The following is a 21,138-nucleotide window of genomic DNA, read 5'->3' as shown; positions in this document are numbered from 1 at the left end:
AGGTGGCCAAAGTATTGGAGCCTCAGCTTCAGGATCTGTCATTCCAGTGAGCACTCAGGGCTGATTTCATTAAGAATGGATAGGTTCTTCTTGCAGTCCATATTGACATACTGTTCAGCAAAGAATATTTCATTTCATTATACAATAAAGCTGTTAGGCTTCATTTGAAAGACGATAGATAAACCCATGGATAAGAAGCAATAAAAGCTGGTTGTAGCTTCCTTTTGATGTCTTTTTCCCACAGCAGTTCTTCTGGCATTTAAAGCTAGGCAGAAGTTTGTAAGTAATGCAGTAGAATAAAGCATGTGGGCTTCCTTAATCTTTTAGGTCTCCAAACTCTTTTGGAGGTTTTCATTATTAAGCAAGAGTTTCTTTAGGGCAGAAATATTGCCATCACTGTCATTATGTAACAAACATGTTAATGTTTTTTTGATAATGTGTTGTGGTGAAATGGGGAAGAAGTGGGAGTTTAAATCTGATTTTGGATTCTATGTCACTTAGATGTATAAATATTATTTAATAGACTTCTGCTTTTCTTTCTAAATTCAGCTCTTAAAATGTCATTGTTGGCTAATAACAGGGCTGTTTCTAGAAAGGGCTGGCCTTTTACGTAATTGTTAGCACCGAACGGAGTGCAGATGTGGAAGTCCTGCTGATGGCTGATTACATAAATTAAAAATGGGATGGGATGCCGTGATGCATTTCTAATTGGTGACTAAATCAGATGAGATCTCAATGTAGAGTGGCTTCTGAAATTGGAGCCATTTAATTGAGGGGGTTTTTTTTGGTCTGCTTTGTATTTCTTTCAAAGAAAGCTAGTAGCTCTTACACAGCTTCCCATCTGAAATGGTCACTGAACAGATGGTGACTGCTTCTGCTTTTGTACTACAGGCTTTTAACCTCTTTAAAAGCAAATTTGTGTGTTTACTCTGCATATCCCCAAAATGACAAAATTAATGAGCGTCTCTGTATTATATTTGTACAATCCACAAATAGTCTAAAAATTATTGAGACCCTAAATTACTTAGTTCAGTGTGTGTGATGCCGAGCTAGAAATGAAACAACAGGATTTTGTCATGAAAATAACCTTCTAGTCTCTTGCCAAAGTATCTAGCCAAGAAGCAATATCAAACTTCTCATAAGAAATATAGATTTGAAGTGCAGTACTCCTACACTAAACGTATGTAGTTCACTCTTCCCGTAACTAGCAACAGAATTGTAGTCTTTATCTTGCCAGAACCTTACATACTGCTTCATTATGTTTGTGCCCAAGACAGCCATAGATATCGTAATATTATCTGACTTAGGTAATAGATTTCCCCACCCCCTGCATATGCTGACCTTACTTGTTACAGTTTTGCTTCTTTTGTAGAGACTTGTTGAATGGAATAGTAAAATGGGGGAATTACCGATCCAGAAGAAAGAGATAGATGACATAAGGTGTGAACGAGAGTTGCTTGACACAGGAACAGGATTTAGAAATGTCTGCTTATAAAACTGCTCTTGAAAACAGCATGGGAAAGTGTCTATTTAGTGAAGTTAAAAACCTGTTGTCTTTGTGGGTGCCGTTGACTCATATCTGCAATTCGGCTTACATACATCAGAATGTAGTTTGCGGTTAAGCTGCCGTTCTGTGTTTTTCTTTCCAGGTCATCTCATCTTTTTATGTCGAATGGGGAGGAAATGCCATGTCTTTCATGGGGAAAGGTGTCACAAAGAGCGCCATCCTTTGTTTGCTTCACTTGTCCCATGAAATGATGTCTCAGGCTCCAAATGCGGTAAGAGGAATAACATCGACCCTTGTCTCTTAGCTTAAGCTACTCGGATAACGTGCAGTTACTGACAGTTCTAATTAGCTGTCAACTCTGTGCATCATCAGTACTCTGTGATAGCGGATTTGCATTTCAATGGGTGCATTTGTTATTGGGGTCCTTGGTAAACAATTGTAAGTCTGCGTGTTAACACGAGCACCGTGATCAACCTTTGCTTCTTCAAGCTGTACACAAGTGCGTTCATGGAACAAAAAACCGTCCTTAGTTTCCAGACAGGAATGTGTTGCTGCAGTAGCATCCAAGTGAGGCCATAACGGTTGTAGGGAGGAGAGAATCAGTGTGTTAAAAATGTTTTTCAGAAGAGGTTTTGATTATATACTTGGTGATATTAATATTCATTTATAGAATGTGGGGCACAACTTGTTTAATATATGTAGTTTATGTGTTCTTTGCCCTAGGCTAAAATCCACTGGAGTGGAAGTAGGAAAGGGTAAACCTTGGAAACTAGTACAGGGTTTCCCAAACTTGGGTCTCCAGCTGTTTTCGGACTACAACTCCCATCATCCCTAGCTGGCAGGACCAGTGGTCAGGAATGAAGGGAAATATAGTCCAAAAGCAGCTGTAAACCAAGTTTGGGAAACCCTGGTGTTTCCCAATCCCTACATGGCCTGGTAGGGGTCTAGCTCCTCAACCCCCCAAGAAATAAATATTGAGATCCCAATTAAGACTTGGAATAAATAACCTGAAAATTGTTTCCCCCTGCAATGTCACTCCTATATTGGAGGAAGTTAGGCTAGAGGAGCTGAGCATTTCAGCTCCTTGCAATTTTCTACTCTTCCCTTGGCATGAAATTGTGTTTCCAATCTAGTCTGTTCAGCAGTGACTTGCAGCCAGAGCAGCTCAAATGACTCTCAGCATTCATGTGGCTCAGGCAGGTTTAAACTGAATAAGTAGTCGTATGTCAAATGAAAATTCTGCATTGTAACCAACAAGTTGCAATTGAGGACTATTTATTTAATTTCCTTCCAATATATCATTACCAGATTACACATGGCCTTACTGTGCCTTATGGTGCCCTTACCATTGGGATACAATTTGCTCCTTATTGTAGGTAGTACCTTAAAAGTGTACACTAATGCACAATTTTAAATGCTGGAATAAATAATGACTAGATTGTGTTATACGAAGGCTACCTTAAGATTAAGGATTCATCTGTTTATCTTTTAGGACTGGATACCTCTCTGGTTCTTGCCATATAACAGCGAAGAACAAGTTGTTTCTCGGCAAGGCTTGGCTTGGCTGATTCCATTATGGGTAGACAGAGATCCAGAGGTCAGTAAAACCCTCACTGTTGGAATTGTTGCTTCATGCTTGCAATACAACAAATATGATGATGTTGTCCAATCCTCACAAGGTCAGTTCCGCATTTTTCATGGCAAGTGCACCATTGCTGCCTGGCAAGTTTGAGCAGCCAACTTTCCTCCCAACCTTGGAGGTGTGGAGGCAGATGAAGATTGTCCCAGCAGTTCTGTGGCGATTTAGTGGATGCTCAATACAGAGTGAAATGCTCTGCCCTCTAGAATCATTAGAGCCCTGGCAGGGAAGGTGTATTGCGCTGTGCTAAAATTAGGAGAAAATTCCACGCATTGCTTCCACTGGAGTACAAGGAGTGTTGCACCCATCCTGCTTTGTCTCATGTCCAACTCTCCTCCTGTAGAGCAGGGGGTAGGGAAACTGATTTCCGTCAAGGACGACATTCAAACCATTTAATTTTGCCCCACTATCCTTCTCTCCCTCTGGATTCCTCCCACCTGAAGGTTGGGGTGACTGTTTGGGGACTGGAATTACTTTGTGGTTTCAACGTGAACTGTTATAGTAGGAAGCTGACACCAAGGAGCTTCACAACCAGTTGTACACTCACCTGTACTACAGCAGGTCTCCCAAGTCCCACTTGTAGAGATGCCCAAAAGACTTGACTGAATAATTGCAACATGTTGACAAGCTGTATTATGGCATCTGTCAATATTAATGAACACTGTATGCAAACTTGTTAATTGTACATAGCTAATAGTTAACTCATATAAGCTTTCTTTTGTCCTCTGGCACCTGTAGTATTTTTGATGCGGCTTTTGGCGCTTAACAAATTGCTCAACCCTGGAGGATAACAACAATGGGTAATGAAGGCTAAAAGCTGTACATTTTGCTTCTTGAAACATTTGTCCCCTGGGTAAATTGAACATGGGAGAAAGGGGAGATGACAGCAGAGGAAAATATCAATTTTTCATAGCAATATATGTTTTTTTTTCAAGAGACAAGAAAAGTGGGGAGGGCAGAGGTGAAATAATTTCTTCTGTTCCAGCAGTACCTTAGCTACTTATAAACTAAGTTGGCATTCAAGAGAATAGCTGCTGTTAACAGCTTCTTTTGCCTTTCAGTGCAAGGATCAATATGAGAAACATGAACTGCAGAACAAAAGCCTCTTTCACCTTTTCTGCTATAATACATTGCCTATTTCTGCCAAAAGGAATTTTGCATATTTTGCTGCAGGATAAGCCAGCCACCTCTCGCAGGTGGCAGTGTCATTGTTCACCTTAAGGGGCTCCTCATCCATTCTTCCTAAGCATAGTAATCTCCTGTTTGTGGGAAGAAAAACCAGGCATTCCATTTTCTTACACATAGCAATGCATCCACAGTTGTTCAGTTTTTCTACCCCCCTCAAAAAAACACAAAACCCCCCTCAAATTCTATTGAAATGATGATGATGATGATAACAACAACAACAACAACAACAACAACAACAACAACAACAATTTTATTATTTCTATCCCGCCCACTCTGGGTGGCTTCCAACTGAATATTAAAAACAATAAAGCGTCAAACTTTAAAAACTTCCCTACACAGGGCCACCATCAGTTGTCTTTTAAAAGTGAAATAGTTGTTTATTGCCTTGACATCTGCTGGGAGGGCGTTCCACAGGGTGGGTGCCACTACCGAGAAGGCCCTTTGCCTGGTTCCCTGTAACTTCACTTCTCACAGTGAGGGAACCTCCAGAAGGCCCTTGGCACTGGACCTGGATCTGGGCTGAATGATGGGGGTGGAGACACCCATCTGGTAAAACATCTGAGAGCTTTGTTTTGAGCAGTTCTGTTCTTAGAATTCTTTGCAAGTTTTGGGGTGGGGATGGTACAAGTTGACATTAGGTCTTAAATCAGGGTCGCCAACCTTTTAAGGCTCATGGGTGCATTTGCAAACTGGGGAAACTCATGGACACTGCACATGCACAACAGTGAAACAGACACCATGGCATATTCTGTTGGCTATAAGAGGATTCGGCTCTCAAATGTAATTTCAGCAGAGGAAGGGGTGGGAACCTCATGGGCACCATAAAATGTATCCGTGGGCATATTGGATGCTATGCTAGAATGATTATCTAAAATATAATTGGACAGTAGTCACTGTTCAGCAGTTTCTTGAATGAAGGGTGCTATCTTTCCTTCTTGATCTCAGAATAATTCAGTCAAGAAACAGATTTCCCCCCATGCTATTTTAACAATAGTATGGAGGAAAAGGAAGGCAGGACAAAGGTGTGGGGTTTTATTTTTTTTATTAGTCTTACCGATTCAGTAAATGAATGAATGGTTTTGTGTTCACCTTACATGCATTACTATTACTGTATCAAACATTACCGTATTGTACCTTTTAAAACTTTGCTTGTCCTACATACTTCTACGAGCAAGTTTTCCATTTCCATAAACTGTTAGGTCTTTGTGACCTAACTTTGTGACCTTGAGGCAAAATGTTTTAAAACCAGATGATTGGTTTTAAGAATCAATTTGCAGTTTTTCAAGAAACTTCTAAATGGTGGGGAACGTGGTCTAAAATGCAATGTGGAGGTTAGAGAAAAGTTGGATTTTAATGTGTAAATGGTTTTGATTTTCGTTAATTCTAGGTAAAGTTCACCTCCCTCGCCATAGGATCAGCACTTACATCCCTCGAAGTAGGCTGCTTCGCGTTGGCTGAAAGCTGCCAGAACATATCAGGAGGCTTGTGGGGAACGGTGATTAACATCCTGCTGGACCAGTCTGAATGCAGCATGGTCCGAAGAGAGGTATGTAAATTCTGTTCCCTGTAAAAATGGGTTTTTTTAAATAGTTCTCTTACAGCACACTCCTTTAGGTGTCTACTCAAAAGTGACTCTCATTGAGTTCAATAGCACTTAGTCTAAGATAAGTGGATACAAGGTTGCAATCATTTACGTCACCTTTTCGGAACAAGCACTACTTGACTTGTTCTGTAATTTTCTTATTGTGGAAACTTCGAGATAACTTTGATGTGCTTGTAAAATTGAATGGGATCCAATAAATGTGTATCATCTCTCCCTTCACACTCCCCATTTGAGCCTGTGTATTGAGTACTGAAGATTATGAAGAGGAGGAAGAAATACCCAACATCAGCAAAACAAGATTGCGTACACAGATATTTTCTGCTTTTGTCATCTGAAACCTAAATACAATTTAGGTGAAACTAGGGCAGGTTCACATTTAGACTTTTAAACTGAGTTTGAACAGTTCTCCCTCTGTCAGTGTCATGGTCCACCCTGGGCGCTCTGATTCTGATCTGGAGCACTTGAGGATGGGGAGTCAGAAAGGAAGAGGGGTGCAACAGAGCCTGCTTGATGAAGCACCCCCACCCTGCACCCAGAATTCAAAGGAGGGAGACCCAGGGGCTGCCCCTTCCCAGACTGTGGAGGATGATGGAGGAGCAGAGTTCAGACTTCTGTAACAGAATGGTTCCGAAGATCTCTCCCAAGGAAAGATGGCACATCAAAAGTGGAGACTCATCTCCCTCGATGAAGGGAGGATGGCATGCTTGCAGATAAGTTGCACAAGTAGCTGATCCTTCTCCACCTCTGTTTAAAGCTTGGCAGGAAGATGGGGAAACTATTCATCCACCCTATAAGAGCACCAGGGCTAGATTCTGCTCTTTCATAGATGCAGAATTTGTTTTGTTGGACTGCCATAATAAAAGTTTACTTCTCTAAGTACAAGTAAACTCCTCTGTTGCCTGGTTTTGGACGGGGGCCAGGACAGCCTTGTTCAGCTCCTTTGAAGTACAATCTTGCATAGTGTTGGTTCTCTTTCTGAGAGACCATCATTCTAACACTATTTAGAGTGTATCTAGGTATGCCAAGGCAAAGTGGTAGAAAGCGTGCTTTGTTTGGGTGTGCCTGGAAGCAGTGACTAAAAGTACCATGTCCCCTGATTGGCTTAAGACACTTCATAGGGTTGTATTCAGTGTAGCTGCTGTAGCACTATGGTGAACATATGGAATGATGAATCTTTCTCACCCCTCTCCTCCTCCCACCCCACTCCCCTAAATCTCTTATGGGGGTTCTCCCAGCCCTCTGGAGTATATCTGGGGGTGCTGTGGGGCACACACAGGAGAAAGGGGTTAGTTGAATATCACCTATAACCTACATTGATGGTCACTTCAAAACAGGTCAGTTGAATCCCAAACTCAGTTCAGTTTTGCTCTTTTTAAAAAAAAGGTTTTCCTCATTCCTGCTGTTATAATGGCATTTTTAGATATGTCAGGTAGAATTTATTATGCTGAATGTTTCGGCGTTTTCTTTTTAAAATTTCGTTAAAGAAGCTCTTCAGCTATTGGTCACACTTCTTTATTTTGTGATTCAAAGTAGACATCCTCACTGAAAAGTAGAGGAACAAACATGAGTTCTCTTAATTTTTCCCAACACAGTGGAAGCCTACTGTTTCTGCACTATGTAAACAAACAAGGTTAGACATGATAGAAAAGAAAGTAATACGCAGAAATCAATTTTCAGAAAATCTTAGCAATTAAAGAAAATTATACTAAAAATAAGTCAAATACATGTAGTTGTGTATTTTCTGTGTAATGGATGTTTCAGCTATTCATGCTTTGTCCACAGTGAAAATTTATCCTAAAAATAAAATGGCACTTCCCCCTCCCTCAACTTGACAAGACAGCATTTGATTTTTTAAAAATGACTCACTGAGTAATCAAAATCCAAATAGCTTCTGAATTCCTTAAAATAGAAGGTGAAAGTGGCCTGAACATTACTTTTGATGATAATAGTGTATATCTGAAACAGCCTTCTTGTCTTCAATTATTTAGCTGCAGCCAGGTGGCACTGTTGATGTTTGATTTTTCTTTTGCAGGCTGCATTTATTCTTCAGAATCTTTTGGTGATTCCACTGCCCACTGAAGAGGTTAAAGACTCTATTTGGCAGGTGACTAGTTGACTTGATGAGTTTCCATTGCTCATCAATATAATTGCGTCCAATATTTTATATCCTTGTTAGAGGAAAGAAAAGGGTACAAGTTGCTTTAGATGTACTTTAGAAGTGAAAATAATGAACATTCTTACCCTGTTTTCAGTAAAGATTGGGACAAGCAAAACAATTCTTCCCCCAACATTCTTTCCCTACTGGATAAAACCCAAATATCATCGTTCTCAAATTATTCTAGCCTTACAGAGTGGACTTGCAACTTAACCTAGGGCTTCAGCTAGTTAAAGAACACTGCCAATTTCACTTGCTTTTAATTTGAGGGACGTGTTTAATCTTTTTTCCCATTACCATAATGGGATCAAAGTGTGTGACCTATGTTTGGAGAGATGATGGATGTAATTTGTTGATGCATTTTATTTTACAATATTTGTTTTTCAACTATGATGGTTTTAAGAGTTGTTCACAACAGCAAAGTCTGATGTGTTGGTTGATGATACTGCCCTCACAATAACCCTGAACCAATAAGGTGCATGCAAACATTGGAAAAAAATGTTTCTGGAATATTGCTGTCCTGCTTGTCTGAGAGAATTCCTGAGATGAGAGAAACAAGTGTCCTCTTTAAAGCTGACTGCAGAATACCAGGTGCCATCGTGGGATCAAATGTTGGTGCCATGTGGCTCCTGCCTCTTCCTCCCTCAAAGTCAGAGGCAGAAAATGGGAGGTACTATGGAAGAGGAATTGTTTGGAGCCCTTTTCTTGGATCACCAGATGTTGTTGCTCTGAGCCATGGGTAGGCAAACTAAGGCCCAGGGGCCGGATCCATCCCAATCGCCTTCTAAATCTGGCCTGCAGACGGTCTGGGAACCGGCGTGTTTTTACATGAGTAGAATGTGTGCTTTTATTTAAAATGTGTCTCTGGGTTATTTGTGGAACATAGGAATTCTTTCATTTTATTCTCAAAATATAGTCCGGCCCCTCACAAGGTCTGAGGGGCAGTGGACCTGCCCCCTGCCAAAAAAGTTTGCTGAGCCCTGCGAGTCTGAGCAGATGGTGCCAGCTATTCCCAGCCCTTGTACTGTGGGCATTAACTCTTGTGGGGCATCTTGAGGGAGGAGGTCTCAGTCCGCTCCTCAGCCCTCTTGCTATTGTTGCTGCCTCACCAGCCTCTTCGGCAGCAGCTGTGGGAAGAATGGGACTCGTCGGAAATAGAACACCCTACTTTTGGTCTCCCTGGGGTGGGACTTCCTCACATGGGCTGATGGCCAGCAGTTGTCTCTCCTGGCAATGCTCCCCTCAAAGGTAGTGGTAGCAAAGGGAAGCAGGAATTTACAGGTACTCGATGTACTAAAGAGCTTTTGGAATAATTGACTTTAAAGCATCCCTATATAGCAGCTCCAGGGACCCAGAAAGATTAGTTTGGGAAATGAAATTCCTGTTTGTAGGAGGGAACGATGCCAGCACGGATTAGTACAGAAAAAATTGGTAAACTGCCTATTTGAGCTTGTCAGTTCTTTTGAAGCTGCATCTTAAAGCGTTTTTAATAGGTTTGTGAAATACCTTTTAAACATTTTGTGAATGCTTTTAAAAAGAACTGTTTCAATAGTAAATGTATCCATTTGATCTTTTTTTTAAAAAAAATGGATTGGATTCAAATAACAATGAGCAGAAAGGAAATAGCCACTGGCAGTGTGGTCTACCAGCACTTGTGCAGGCACTAATAACACTTTTCACAGCTTTCCAAGACCCGCACAAGTAGAAGAGGGACATCTTTGGGTTTCATTTCATCCCCACTTGGTGCTTTAAAATAAATGTAAAATAATCCTCCTGTGAGCAGGAGATATCAAGCCCTAGCCTTAAAATGGATGCTAAGTTCAAACACTTCTCTGTGGCCTAGATACTATTGTGTGGCTTAGCCAAGGCAGAAGGATAAACTTGGCAGGAGTTATTTAGAACCTATTTCCCCGGGAGTTTCTTGCAACAAGCAGACCACTCTCTGTCTTGTACAGTAGATCCATAATTATGTGAATTGTATCTCTAGAACCTACTTGTTCTGGCAGAGTGAAGATAGATATTATTTTAACATTGAAAGAAGATCAGTATAGTTCTGAAAACCTATATTAAATACCTCCATGGGATACTATTGAACTGACAGGTTTTTCTTTAATGGAGTTCCAATTGCAGAAAAAGGAAGAAGAACCATCATCAACAAAAGCGAGTTTTCTGGGAGCAAACAATTCATGCAGTTAATGAGTTTGGGGGCTTTTTTTATGGTCCAGAGCTGACTTTAAGCATATTTTTGACAGCTGATGTTTTTGCTGATGTTTTTGCCATTTGCTATTCTTGATGTAATTCTATTTTTTGTTAGTGCATTAATTATTGCTGTTTTTAAGTGTATTTTTATTCTGTATGTAGGTTGCCTAGAGACTTTTTTATATTAGGTGACATCTGAATAATATAAATAATATATTTTAATATACATTCTATTTATAGCGTTGTAGCTTGTCTAATATAACCAATTAACTTGATTGCACAGAAAAGTTCACGTGTTCAGTGGCTTGGATCCTAAGATAAGTGAATATGGCGAAGTGCCTGGAAGGTGCCCCTACCTGATTTTGGATTACTCTTCTTTCCTGCCAGCAGCTCCCTGCACTCCACTTTGTCCAGAAGGCCCTTCTGATACATCAGGAGCTGCAGGGAGGAAAAGAGGCTGGAAAACTCCTTCTGTGAACTTTATGTTCACTTATATTGGGATCCAAGCTGCTGGGAAGTTGGAAGACATTGGCAGGATCAAATGCATTGCAGAGTCTCTGTTGGATTCCTTCTCTAATGCTACTTTGCTCTCTTTTGTGGGGATGATCCCTACAATCAGTGTACAACCTCAATACAGTGGTACCTCGGGTTACAGACGCTTCAGGTTACATACGCTTCAGGTTACACACTCTGCTAACCCAGAAATAGTACCTTGGGTTAAGAACTTTGCTTCAGGATGAGAACAGAAATCGTGCCCTGAAGGTGTGGCGGCAGCAGGAGGCCCCATTAGCTAAAGTGGTGCTTCAGGTTAAGAACAGTTTCAGGTTAAGAACGGACCTCCGGAACGAATTACTGTACTTTTCGCTCTATAAGACGCACCAGACCACAAGACGCACCTAGTTTTTGGAGGAGGAAAACAAGAAGAAAAATATTCTGAATCTCAGAAGCCAGAACAGCAAGAGGGATCACTGCACAGTGAAACCAGCAATCCCTCTTGCTGTTCTGGCTTCTGTGATAGCTGCACAGCCTGCATTCGCTCCATTAGATGCACACAGATTTCCCCTTACTTTTTAGGAGGGAAAAAGTGAGTCTTATAGAGCAAAAAATACGGTAATTACTTAACCCGAGGTACCACTGTATACTCAGTGAACACTGTTTGTCATGGGTGGTCAGGAGTAGGGAGAGTATTTCTGTGAAAAGTTTAGAGCTTCTATATCCAGGCACATCTATTTTTCCCAGTTGCCATTCATGCATTTCAAAGGATTTTCAAATATACCAGAAGTGCCTTAGAAAGGGGTAGTTCAAAAGGAGCTCCTGCTTTTTCTTCTTCTTCATTTTAATAACAGAATATATTCAGGCTTGCTCCCTTACATTCCTGTAAAGGAGATTAAAAGATAATTGGACAGTTTTGAAGTAGCCGAGATGAGATTACACGCACTAAGGTTTAGAACTAAACTACCCATAATTATACTCATTCAATTTTAAGCAAGTTATTTCAATGGAATTACCATGTATGTGTTCTGATAAGTAATTTATTGTGGGAAACATCTCAAAAGATGCCGATATATTCTTGACTAGTCTTTCAGGGATAGATGGTGCTACATTATGCTTGGCATACCCCCCCCCAAGCCATTCCTGTAAACTGGCCATTTTTAGCACCTAGATGATTGTAATTCAGGTTAATATTTTACTGATAAGTTTTTACAGATACAATTGGCATAAGCAAGAATATTATTATACTTTTGATTTAGTAGTAAACCGCTCTGGCACTCTGTGGTGTGAAAGGAATAGATTTCCTTATATTGATTTATAATCTATGGCCACTTGGCTCAAGACTTCCATGGGAAATCACAGTTTAAAAACATGAAATAGATTTTAGTAAATCTGTGATTTAAATCTTATCACAGATTGAACATAATACAATTTTTCATTGGAGCTGTTGGTCTGGAACAAGTGTAGATACAAATGCTGTAATTATAAAACAAATGTGTACCTGTATTTAGGATGATTTTACAAGAAACAAATTATTTGTCTGTAAGAGAGATTATGAAATCTGATATAATTTATCCTCCCCTAACCCTAACCCTAACCCTAACCCTTTCAGTATTTATTTAAATATGTTGATTAACATTGATAACTATGCAGTGATTTGGCTAAAAATAAAAAGGTTGATATATTATAGTTCTCTGCTTAAGCCAGTTTAGACTACACTTATCTCCATGGAGAATGTTGCAGAAAGGGAAGGGAACTTTATATGGTGTTATTTAGTGGTATACCAAATAGTACACAAGATAAGGAGATTAAAATGTTCACTGCTTTACCATCCCAGCAGTTATTTTTTTCTGTTATCACAGTTCAGTAGATTCTTAGCTTCCCTGCTTTTGAAATTGAAATCCTTTCTGCAGTCAATAAATCAGCACATGTAATCCCAAGTCATCAGATCACAAGATGTTATGTACTTTCAAGGTGACTGAAGTCACTGCACACACAGATTATAAGGTGTGACTGACTCCAGTGGGTTTTAGCACACCCCTGTGGCTGTGAAATGCTTGGCATAGAAATTGTAAATTGGCATCAATGGGGCCGAATATAAAAACTTTGACTCAATGTCATCACGCTTAGAAGTCAGCAGAATTCCCTGAGTAGGTAGTTGTCATGCTTGAGTCAATGAATGCACATTACTGACATCTTCTGCATGTAGATTCCCATCTTGTAATGTAAGTTTACTTGAAAAGAACTTCACAGAGTTATAAAACTTATTTTTTATTTATATTTATTTATTTATTATGTTATTTATTTATTTATATTTCATCTCAAACAAGTATTGAAGTTCTTTCTTACCCTACACTGCGTAATCAGGTGATCAGGTGTGAGGGTAGGAATGTCGAGAGAGAATTATGCAAACTGTATAAACTATCAGGATTTGTGTGATTTCCCCCAGACGTTAGTATTATGCACAAATCTTTCGTAAAACGACAAGGAATGTCATACCTCTGACCAGTTGAAACCCTGTTCAGCAGCTTCTCCGAGTCCCAATTCTCCTGGCATAAGTTGGCAGCAATTGTGTTGTTTAAAATGAAGCTGAGATTCTCAGAGATGAATTCTGTGGATATGCTTTCCTGCATTTTCATGGATTCATGGCATCAACCCTTGCTATTTCCTGCTCTGACGGAAGAGGTGTTCATTCTCATTGGTTGGGAACCAATGTTGTGAGGTTCTTTTTAATGACTATATATTTTTATATATGTTACCCCCTGCCGCCAGGGACCTTGTGTGCATGATGAAGAATCTGGTCTATCTCTCACTGGAAAAACCGCCTTGCAGGCTCTGTTATATCATTGTCGCTTCTACGAGCATTTGAATGAGATGGTGAAACAGTGCTACTTAGGTCGATATACATTTGATCTGCATTGTTCCTTGGGAGGCAGCCAGGCAGCCGAAAAGAGTAGCATAAATGGTAAGTGACACTTCAAAGAATTCATTTGGTTTAAATTTCGGTTGCGGTTCTATGTGTTCTCAATACATTTTTTTCTTGTGATTTTTTTGTTTTGTTCTGTGCGAGTCTTCTAAAAGTATTATCCTTTTGTGTCTCAAAGTTAAAATAGTCAGCCAGTCTCATACCACATCATCTGGTTCAGTATCCGAGAAGCAATTATGAGGTTTTTAAATGTGTTCATAGTCGGAGGTGGAAGAAGCATATTAGAGATAGCCCATTCCTTCCTTCGTGAAGGATAAATAATGGGCTGTAGGAGAAATGTAAAAAGAAAACAGAAATCTAATTAGAACATCAAGAAGGAAGAATCTCCAGTACAATGGCAAGAATTTGAAAAAGGCAGTACGTGGGTTGTTATGACTATGTGCAAGCATTTCACTTTTCTGTTTCTAAGCGGTTGTCTTAGTGATGCCCTGTGAATAATTCCATATTGGGGATAACGAAACAGGCTACTTCCAGATCATAGAAAGCGTTGCCAACACTCCATAGGGAATGAAGTCTGCTTCATAGGTACACTTTTGAAGTTCATGTGTTGAAACATAGAAAATGCTAATGCAGCCAAGTAGGTGCTTGGAAACATATGTATCCTACAGATACGCTCTTCAGAGAACCAGACTGGCTGCAACTCCCTGTGGAGGGCCCACTTGGTGGTGACCCTGGTTTTCTTGCTATGCCACATGGGGCAACAGCAGCGTGAGCCTTCTGGCTTCGCTGCTTTGCTCAGTTTGAAAAACAGCTTTCTTTCCACTGTGGTGGGATGGGAAGTAGTGAGCTGTTGCATAAATCAATATATCAGGGACGTGTGCTTGTAAAGAATAGTGGGGGTGTTGATTCCTTAATAAGGCCCATAGGATGAATTTATGGGAGGATTTATGATTCACGGTTGAGCTTCAGCACTTAAGATTTTGAAGCATTGGGGAAAGCTGAGAGGAAGAAGTTAGATTAGAAAGCAGTGCTTCCTTGAAATTTATTTATGGGTTGCCCTTCAATTCCCCCCATCCCCAGTAGTTAGAAGGAAAAATATTGAATTCCAATGTGGAATGCCTTGCAGTCAATTTTTATTTTATTTTATTTCTGTTGTTAAAAACAAGCAACAAGTTTTTATAGCTACGGGTCTGCCATTTTTGGCTAGCCAAGCCACAAAACTGGCATTGGTTGGACCTGATTTGACAGATTTGCAGCCAGGGAATTCCAGGTACTTTATCATCACTGCCCAAGGAACTCCCTACCATCTTTCTTACTAGGAAGTGGGTGAAGAGTTGCCAGAGTGGCCATTCTGTGGCCGAGGTGCTCCAGATACCACTTCCAACCTTTCTTCCTCTCGGAGCTGGCGAGGAAGCAGGGTTCGTTGTGCAACGACCAGAATAATCTCTGCTCATTTTCTAAAGCTTTAAGGCTGAAAAGAAGGCTGGCCGAGGGCACAGTTGCCATGGTGAGCAAAAAATGTGGAAGCCTATTTCTAGCCCTTATGGCTGTGAAACATAATACAAAAATTGGATGTGAACAAAAATCAGGACAATTTATTGCAGCTTGGCCGAGGCAAGCAGTGGGAAGAAGGACTCAACAGTTCTCAGTTACTGATTGATTAGTTCTTTCCTGTGGCTCCAGAACCGGATCACTTCATAAGATCAAACTGGAACCCATCAGCTTACTTGCCACATTTTTTAGTCATATTGATTAATAAATGGAACAGAGAATTTGCAAAATCACTCTAATCAATGTAGTTTCAACATAGATTTATGCTATATGTATTCATCCCCCCGCCCCACACACATAGTTCTATGTTGTCTAATGGCTTCTGTCTGCCCTGTTCTACAGCAAAATATCTGTGTTTTGCAGTTTGTGGAATGTTTGAGAGATTCTTCCCTTTTGTTCTTAAAAAAACAAAGGGGTGGTTGTCATTTTTCTTTGCTAATGGATTTACCAGCAAAGCAAGAGGTGAGCATATAATATAGTGGTTCTTGAACTTCTTTCTCTGGGCCACACTTTCAGAATAAAAATTTGCTTGTACCGTTTTGATTTTTTTAATTGATAAGAAATTCATCAGAAAACAAAAAGAAACAACTCTTAGCAGTGCTTGATTTTGAAAATATAGCCTTCTATATTCTGTGTGTATATCTAGATAGACAGACAGACAGACAGACAGGTAGATAGATAGATGGATAACTATACTACACTGAAATATTTAAATGTTTCTATGATTGTCTTGCCACACTTGCCATCCTCTCCTGCCATATCGTGTGGTGCACCACACCCTTTGAGAACCACTGATACAAGGTGTTTTAAAAGGCTGCATTTTTCTCTTTTCTTCCCCGCCCCCTCCAGATTTTGACGATTCACTTTCTCTCTGGAGAGTTGTATCTACTCAAAGCCAATCTCCAAGTTCGCAGTCAACCTCTGACACTGTGGTGAGTTCTAAAATGACAAGTTACCACTGTAAGGGGAGCTCAATACTGTTTAATTGGATTGTTGGAAAAACAGAGGTCCCATTTTCCAAGTAACACGTTCCTGCCGCTTATTTCACTTACACAACCGCAGCTTTGTGTGCTTGGCTGGGAACAATTAATAAAATAGAAAGTAGGTGGGGTGGGCCAAAAGTAGGGCCAGTGGGTGGTCTGGGTGCAGCTAGGCCCCCTCTCCCTACAACCTTCCTTCTCTGCTATTCTGTGGGGCTGGACTGGGCTCCTCTGTTCAGGGTGAGAGAGCGACAGCAGCAGCTACAGGAAGCAGCTGAGCAGCTGCAAGGAAAACTCAGCACACAGAGAGAGACCTTTTAAGAGATCTGGTACTGCAAGCAAGCTGGAGGGTTTAACAGCTCCCTTTGAGTTGGGTTTTCTAAATAGAAAGAGAACAGGAAAACCCAGAAAGTGGAGTGGGGCAGTTGGGGTAATTTGGAAAGAGAGGTTCTTTAAAAAGAGAGAAAAGTTTGCAGGGGGAGAACAGAAAGTGCAGCAGGAGTTGGTGGAGGAGAGGCCTCAGCAGCTGACAAAAGATTGAGGAAGGCTGAAGGAAGGAGGTGAAGTTTAGCAATGTGCTTCCTAAGACCCCAGTAAGCAAGTTTGGAGGACTTAACAGCCAGATCTTGGGAGGCGAGGGCTGTTCTGGGGGTCGTTGTGGATTTATGCCGTTTTGTTGATGCATGTGATGGCTGGAAACATGAACCTCACATAAGATGCAAGTTACCTGCACTTTGTCACATAACCCCTCCTCACATTTCATTTTCGGTTTCTAATCTTATTTATTTTACCTAGTTTTTTTTCCTGCTTTTAACAAATTGAAAGCTACGGGTTTTCACCAGGTAATAATAGAAGTATTGCACGACTTACTCTTGACTTCTATGACTGTTAGTAATTCTGTGAGGAAGGGTATGTGAGGAAGGCCCTTTCATCCTGAAAAATAGTTCACTCTGAAAATGTGTTAACTGTTGCTGTCTTGTAAATAATAATAAAAATAAATAGACAGGCTTCTGTGTCATACATCAAGACCCCCCCCCCAAAAAAAACCATTTTCGCCCAGTTTCCAAAATCCTTTCTACCTGCTCGCCTGGAGGCAATTCTTATTCACCAGTGGTGCGAATAATTTGCATGTGTATTGTGAGTGTTCTGGTTTAGATACTGGAAAATTTCTATGTTCAGCCTCCGTCCCACTGGCAAGCCATTATTGGAAAAAGCTTAGCTGGTGCAAGAAGCTAACAAGACTTATTTTTATAACTAGCTGAAATTATTATTGATTTTTTATGTATCTTAAGACCTTGTTTCCCTTGAACTCTAAAAATCCAAAACATCCAAGTAGCACAATTTAGGAATAAAGAACTCTGTAACTCTGTGGTGTTTTCTGGGAGTAAGTCCTTTTCACTAAAAATGCCTTAAAAAATCCAGTTTATTATATCCCATCCTTCTGTTTTTAATTATGTAAATTACTAACAGCACAAGCTGGGCAGAGCCAGCTATTTTTATATACCTAACCATTGAAGTGATAGAGGTAATTGCTTTAAATTTAGGCTGCATTTCGGAGATCAGTGAACACAATTGGGTTTGTTCTCCCCCCCCCCCCCCCGGCATCAATTCTTTCTGTTCACACATGGTGCTCTTTGGATTCCAGCAAATGAAAGTTGCCCATTAGTAGAAGCATGAGACTCTCAATCTCTGGGTTGTGAGTACGATCCGGATGTTGGGCAAGAGATTCCTGCATTGCAGGAGGTTGTAGTCTATGACCCTCATGGTCCTGTCCAACTCTGATTCTGTGAATATACCGTATTTTTTGCTCTATAAGACTCACTTTTTCCCTCCTAAAAAGTAAGGGGAAATGTGTGTGCATCTTATGGAGTGAATGCAGGCTGCGCAGCTATCCCAGAAGCCAGAACTGCAAGAGGGATTGCTGCTTTCACTGCGCAGCTATCCCTCTTGCTGTTCTGGCTTCTGAGATTCAGAATATTTTTTTTCTTGTTTTCCTCCTCCAAAAACTAGGTGCGTCTTGTGGTCTGATGCGTCTTATAGAGCGAAAAATACGGTATATGGACATTTGTTAACAGGAGGCAATGTAATTATTGCTTCTGCTTCCTAGATCATTTCCTCATCGCCATCTCCAGGCTGTGCTGTGGAACTGCAGCTGCCCACCTCTCCACCTATAGCTAGAATTTGCGACGTGCCACTTAATCGGCTTATGGCGCAAGGTAAGCGGATGTAATGAAAATGATTCATTTGGAACAAATCACTAACCATGGTCCTGATGCAGAGTGCTACTTGCATACATGCCAGGCGCTCTTTCCTACCAACCCTCTCCTAACAGTAACCTAACAGGGACATGGGTGGTAATGTGGTCTGAACCACTGAGTCTCTTGGGCTTGCCGATCAGAAGGTCGGTGTTTCGAATCGCCACGATGGGTGAACTCCTGTTGCCCTGTCCCAGCTCCTGCCAACCTAGCAGTTCTAAACTATGCCAGCGCAAGTAGATAAATAGGTACCGCTGTGGCGGGAAGGTAAACTGCGTTTCCGTGCACTCTGTTTTCCGTCGCGGTGTTCCGTTGCGCCAGAAGTGGTTTAGTCATGCTGGCCACATGACCCGGATAGCTGTTTGTGGAAAAACTCTGGCTCCCTTGGTCTGAAAGTGAGATGAGCGCCACAACCCCATAGTCACCTTTGACTGGACTGCACCGTCCAGGGATCCTTTACCTTTACCTTTTACCTAACAGTAACTTCCACTCAGCCCCATGTTGTTGCTCACTTTTGCAAGTCTCACAGTGTTCAAGCTGTGGAGAGGATGATAAGGTAATAGCTGAATGCACAGGTCTTCCTTCAAATATCTCAAGATTGCACAGTTTAATTTTGAAGAGCTCTAAACCAAGTGATTCCCCAATTTCCCCGTCCCCCCCATGGACCACTTAAAAATTGCTGGAGGCCTTGGTGGACCACAACAATTTTTCTGTCTATAGCAATTGTGCTGTGCTAGACGCTATATGATTTTTAATTGTATTTTTATTGCTTTTTCTGTTTCTTACATATTGTATTTTATTGTACGGCAATTTGCATGCCATAGAATTCAAATTGCAATGCAATAAAATACAATGTAAGAAATAAAGGAAGCAATAAAAATACAGTTTAAAACCACTGTGACTATTTGATGCGGACATGCTGCGGACCACCTGAATGAAGCATGAAGACCTTAAATTGGGAACCTCTGTTATAAACTGCACTGCGTCCCACCCATATCTTGGAAAGTCTTTGTTGCCAAGGACCCTCCCCACTCCTGTGGCCTCTAAGTTGGACTGCTCATATTTATCCCAAAGGAGAGGCATTCAGTTCAATAGCACATCAACAGGTCTTGTGTGACGTTTCACATATGATGTGTTGTAGTTCAGTTGGTTAGAGCATAGTGCTGATGATGCCAAGGTTTCAGGTTTGATCCCCATATGGGACAGCTGCATATTCTTGCACTGCAGGGGGTTGGACTTGATGATCCTCAGGGTCCCTTCCAACTCTACAGCTCTATAATTTCCATTTCTATGATTTCAAACAAAACTGATGGGAACATAGGAAGCTGCCTTATACCAAGTCAAACCCACTGAGTCATCTAGCTCAGTACTGTGTGCACTGACTGGCAACAGCTCTCCAGGCTTTTCAGGCAGGGTTCTCTTTCAGCCCTTCCTAGACATGCAGAGGATTGAACCTCGGACCTTCTGCATGCAAGGCAGATGCTCTGCCACTGAGCTCTGGCTTTTCTCCTGCTCAGCTCCTCAACTCATGTCCGACGAGACATATACCACCTTGCTTTATGTAAATCCATCCCCAAGTAGCAGCACTACCTGCTTGTTTTGTTCTTTCTCTAAATTGTGTGTTGTAGGTCAGAGTGAAACGACGACGACAGTGTCTTCAAGTCCGCATGACTCCCCGCAGTCTACCATCAGACCCACTCAGTGTGCGGTGGTCACCCCCCCTCTCCTGTCAGCGGTGTGCGGCTTGCTGGACAACCTGCTGATTGTCACTCCCAAAGACACCGGCGTTGCTCTTCAGCAAGCACAGACACTAACTGCTCTCAGTAGGTAAGAGATCAATAGCTATTGAGGTCACAGACGAGAGACTGAATGGGACAAGCGCTACCCAAAGCCTTTGTTACAGATATTGATCGAGCCGCTGAGTATTCTGAGAATTCAAAGTTATCCTTTTAAAATCGAACCAGGAGAACCACAGCATTTTGCAGAAAGTAGAGCAGATTTGAAATCTCTTTATAGTTCAGCTACTTTTACTTTACTTGGACTTTTGAGCAAAGCGGTAACTTGTCTTTTTATTACGGTGGACGATGAAGTCCTCGGATTGCATGCTACAAGCATAGACAAGTCATGCTAACTGGAAAACTTGCAAAAGAGTGTACTTTGGAAGCACTGGCATATACATTGGTATAAATCCTTAAGGTGTTTATAAGCAGTGAAACAAGTGTTGTATGGGAAATATGCTTGTGATTTATTTATACCCTATTAGCATCATTATTCAAGAGGGACAAGAGAAACCTTAGTTGCTTAGTCTGCTAATAACATAGCGACAGATGCCAAGAGCTGATAGCTCTGAAGTCCCCAGTTCAAATCTACCATTGAGCACAGACTTGTGAGAAGACCTAAAGCCTTTATGCTAGGAGTATTGCTATTTTTATCATCCTGGCTGAACTGTAGCAACTTACAGTTTGTCTCCAAGGAAACAACATCCCACAGCTGACTGCAGTGTATTGCACTTCCTTTCTCTGTAATAAGCGTAGGACAGCCTTTTGAGAGTCAACATCGTTTGAGTGAGGATTATGAGAGGTGGAATCATTAGGATCCTAGCTTAAATTAGACTTTTAAATAGGCTGCTGCTGCTGCTAAACC

The 21,138-nt window shown here is 41.1% G+C and overlaps 1 protein-coding gene across 3 annotated transcripts in view; it reads left to right on the top strand.

Moving 5' to 3' along the window:
• Nucleotides 1–21,138, top strand: part of RTTN (rotatin) — an 89,448-nt gene that overhangs the window by 36,636 nt on the left and 31,674 nt on the right. For all 3 annotated transcript variants that reach the window (XM_081919309.1, XM_081919310.1, XM_081919308.1), the window contains exons 29-36: nucleotides 1,650–1,778; nucleotides 3,000–3,104; nucleotides 5,722–5,880; nucleotides 7,970–8,041; nucleotides 13,556–13,748; nucleotides 16,110–16,192; nucleotides 18,348–18,456; nucleotides 20,124–20,322. In XM_081919309.1, coding sequence (XP_081775435.1) covers nucleotides 1,650–1,778; nucleotides 3,000–3,104; nucleotides 5,722–5,880; nucleotides 7,970–8,041; nucleotides 13,556–13,748; nucleotides 16,110–16,192; nucleotides 18,348–18,456; nucleotides 20,124–20,322 — 1,049 coding nt within the window. The remainder of the gene's footprint in view (nucleotides 1–1,649; nucleotides 1,779–2,999; nucleotides 3,105–5,721; nucleotides 5,881–7,969; nucleotides 8,042–13,555; nucleotides 13,749–16,109; nucleotides 16,193–18,347; nucleotides 18,457–20,123; nucleotides 20,323–21,138) is intronic.

This window comes from Podarcis melisellensis (assembly GCF_964234715.1).
Source record: "Podarcis melisellensis genome assembly, chromosome: 7".
In the NCBI taxonomy this organism is placed as follows: Eukaryota; Metazoa; Chordata; class Lepidosauria; order Squamata; family Lacertidae; genus Podarcis; species Podarcis melisellensis.
This window is presented reverse-complemented; position numbering and strand designations above follow the sequence as displayed.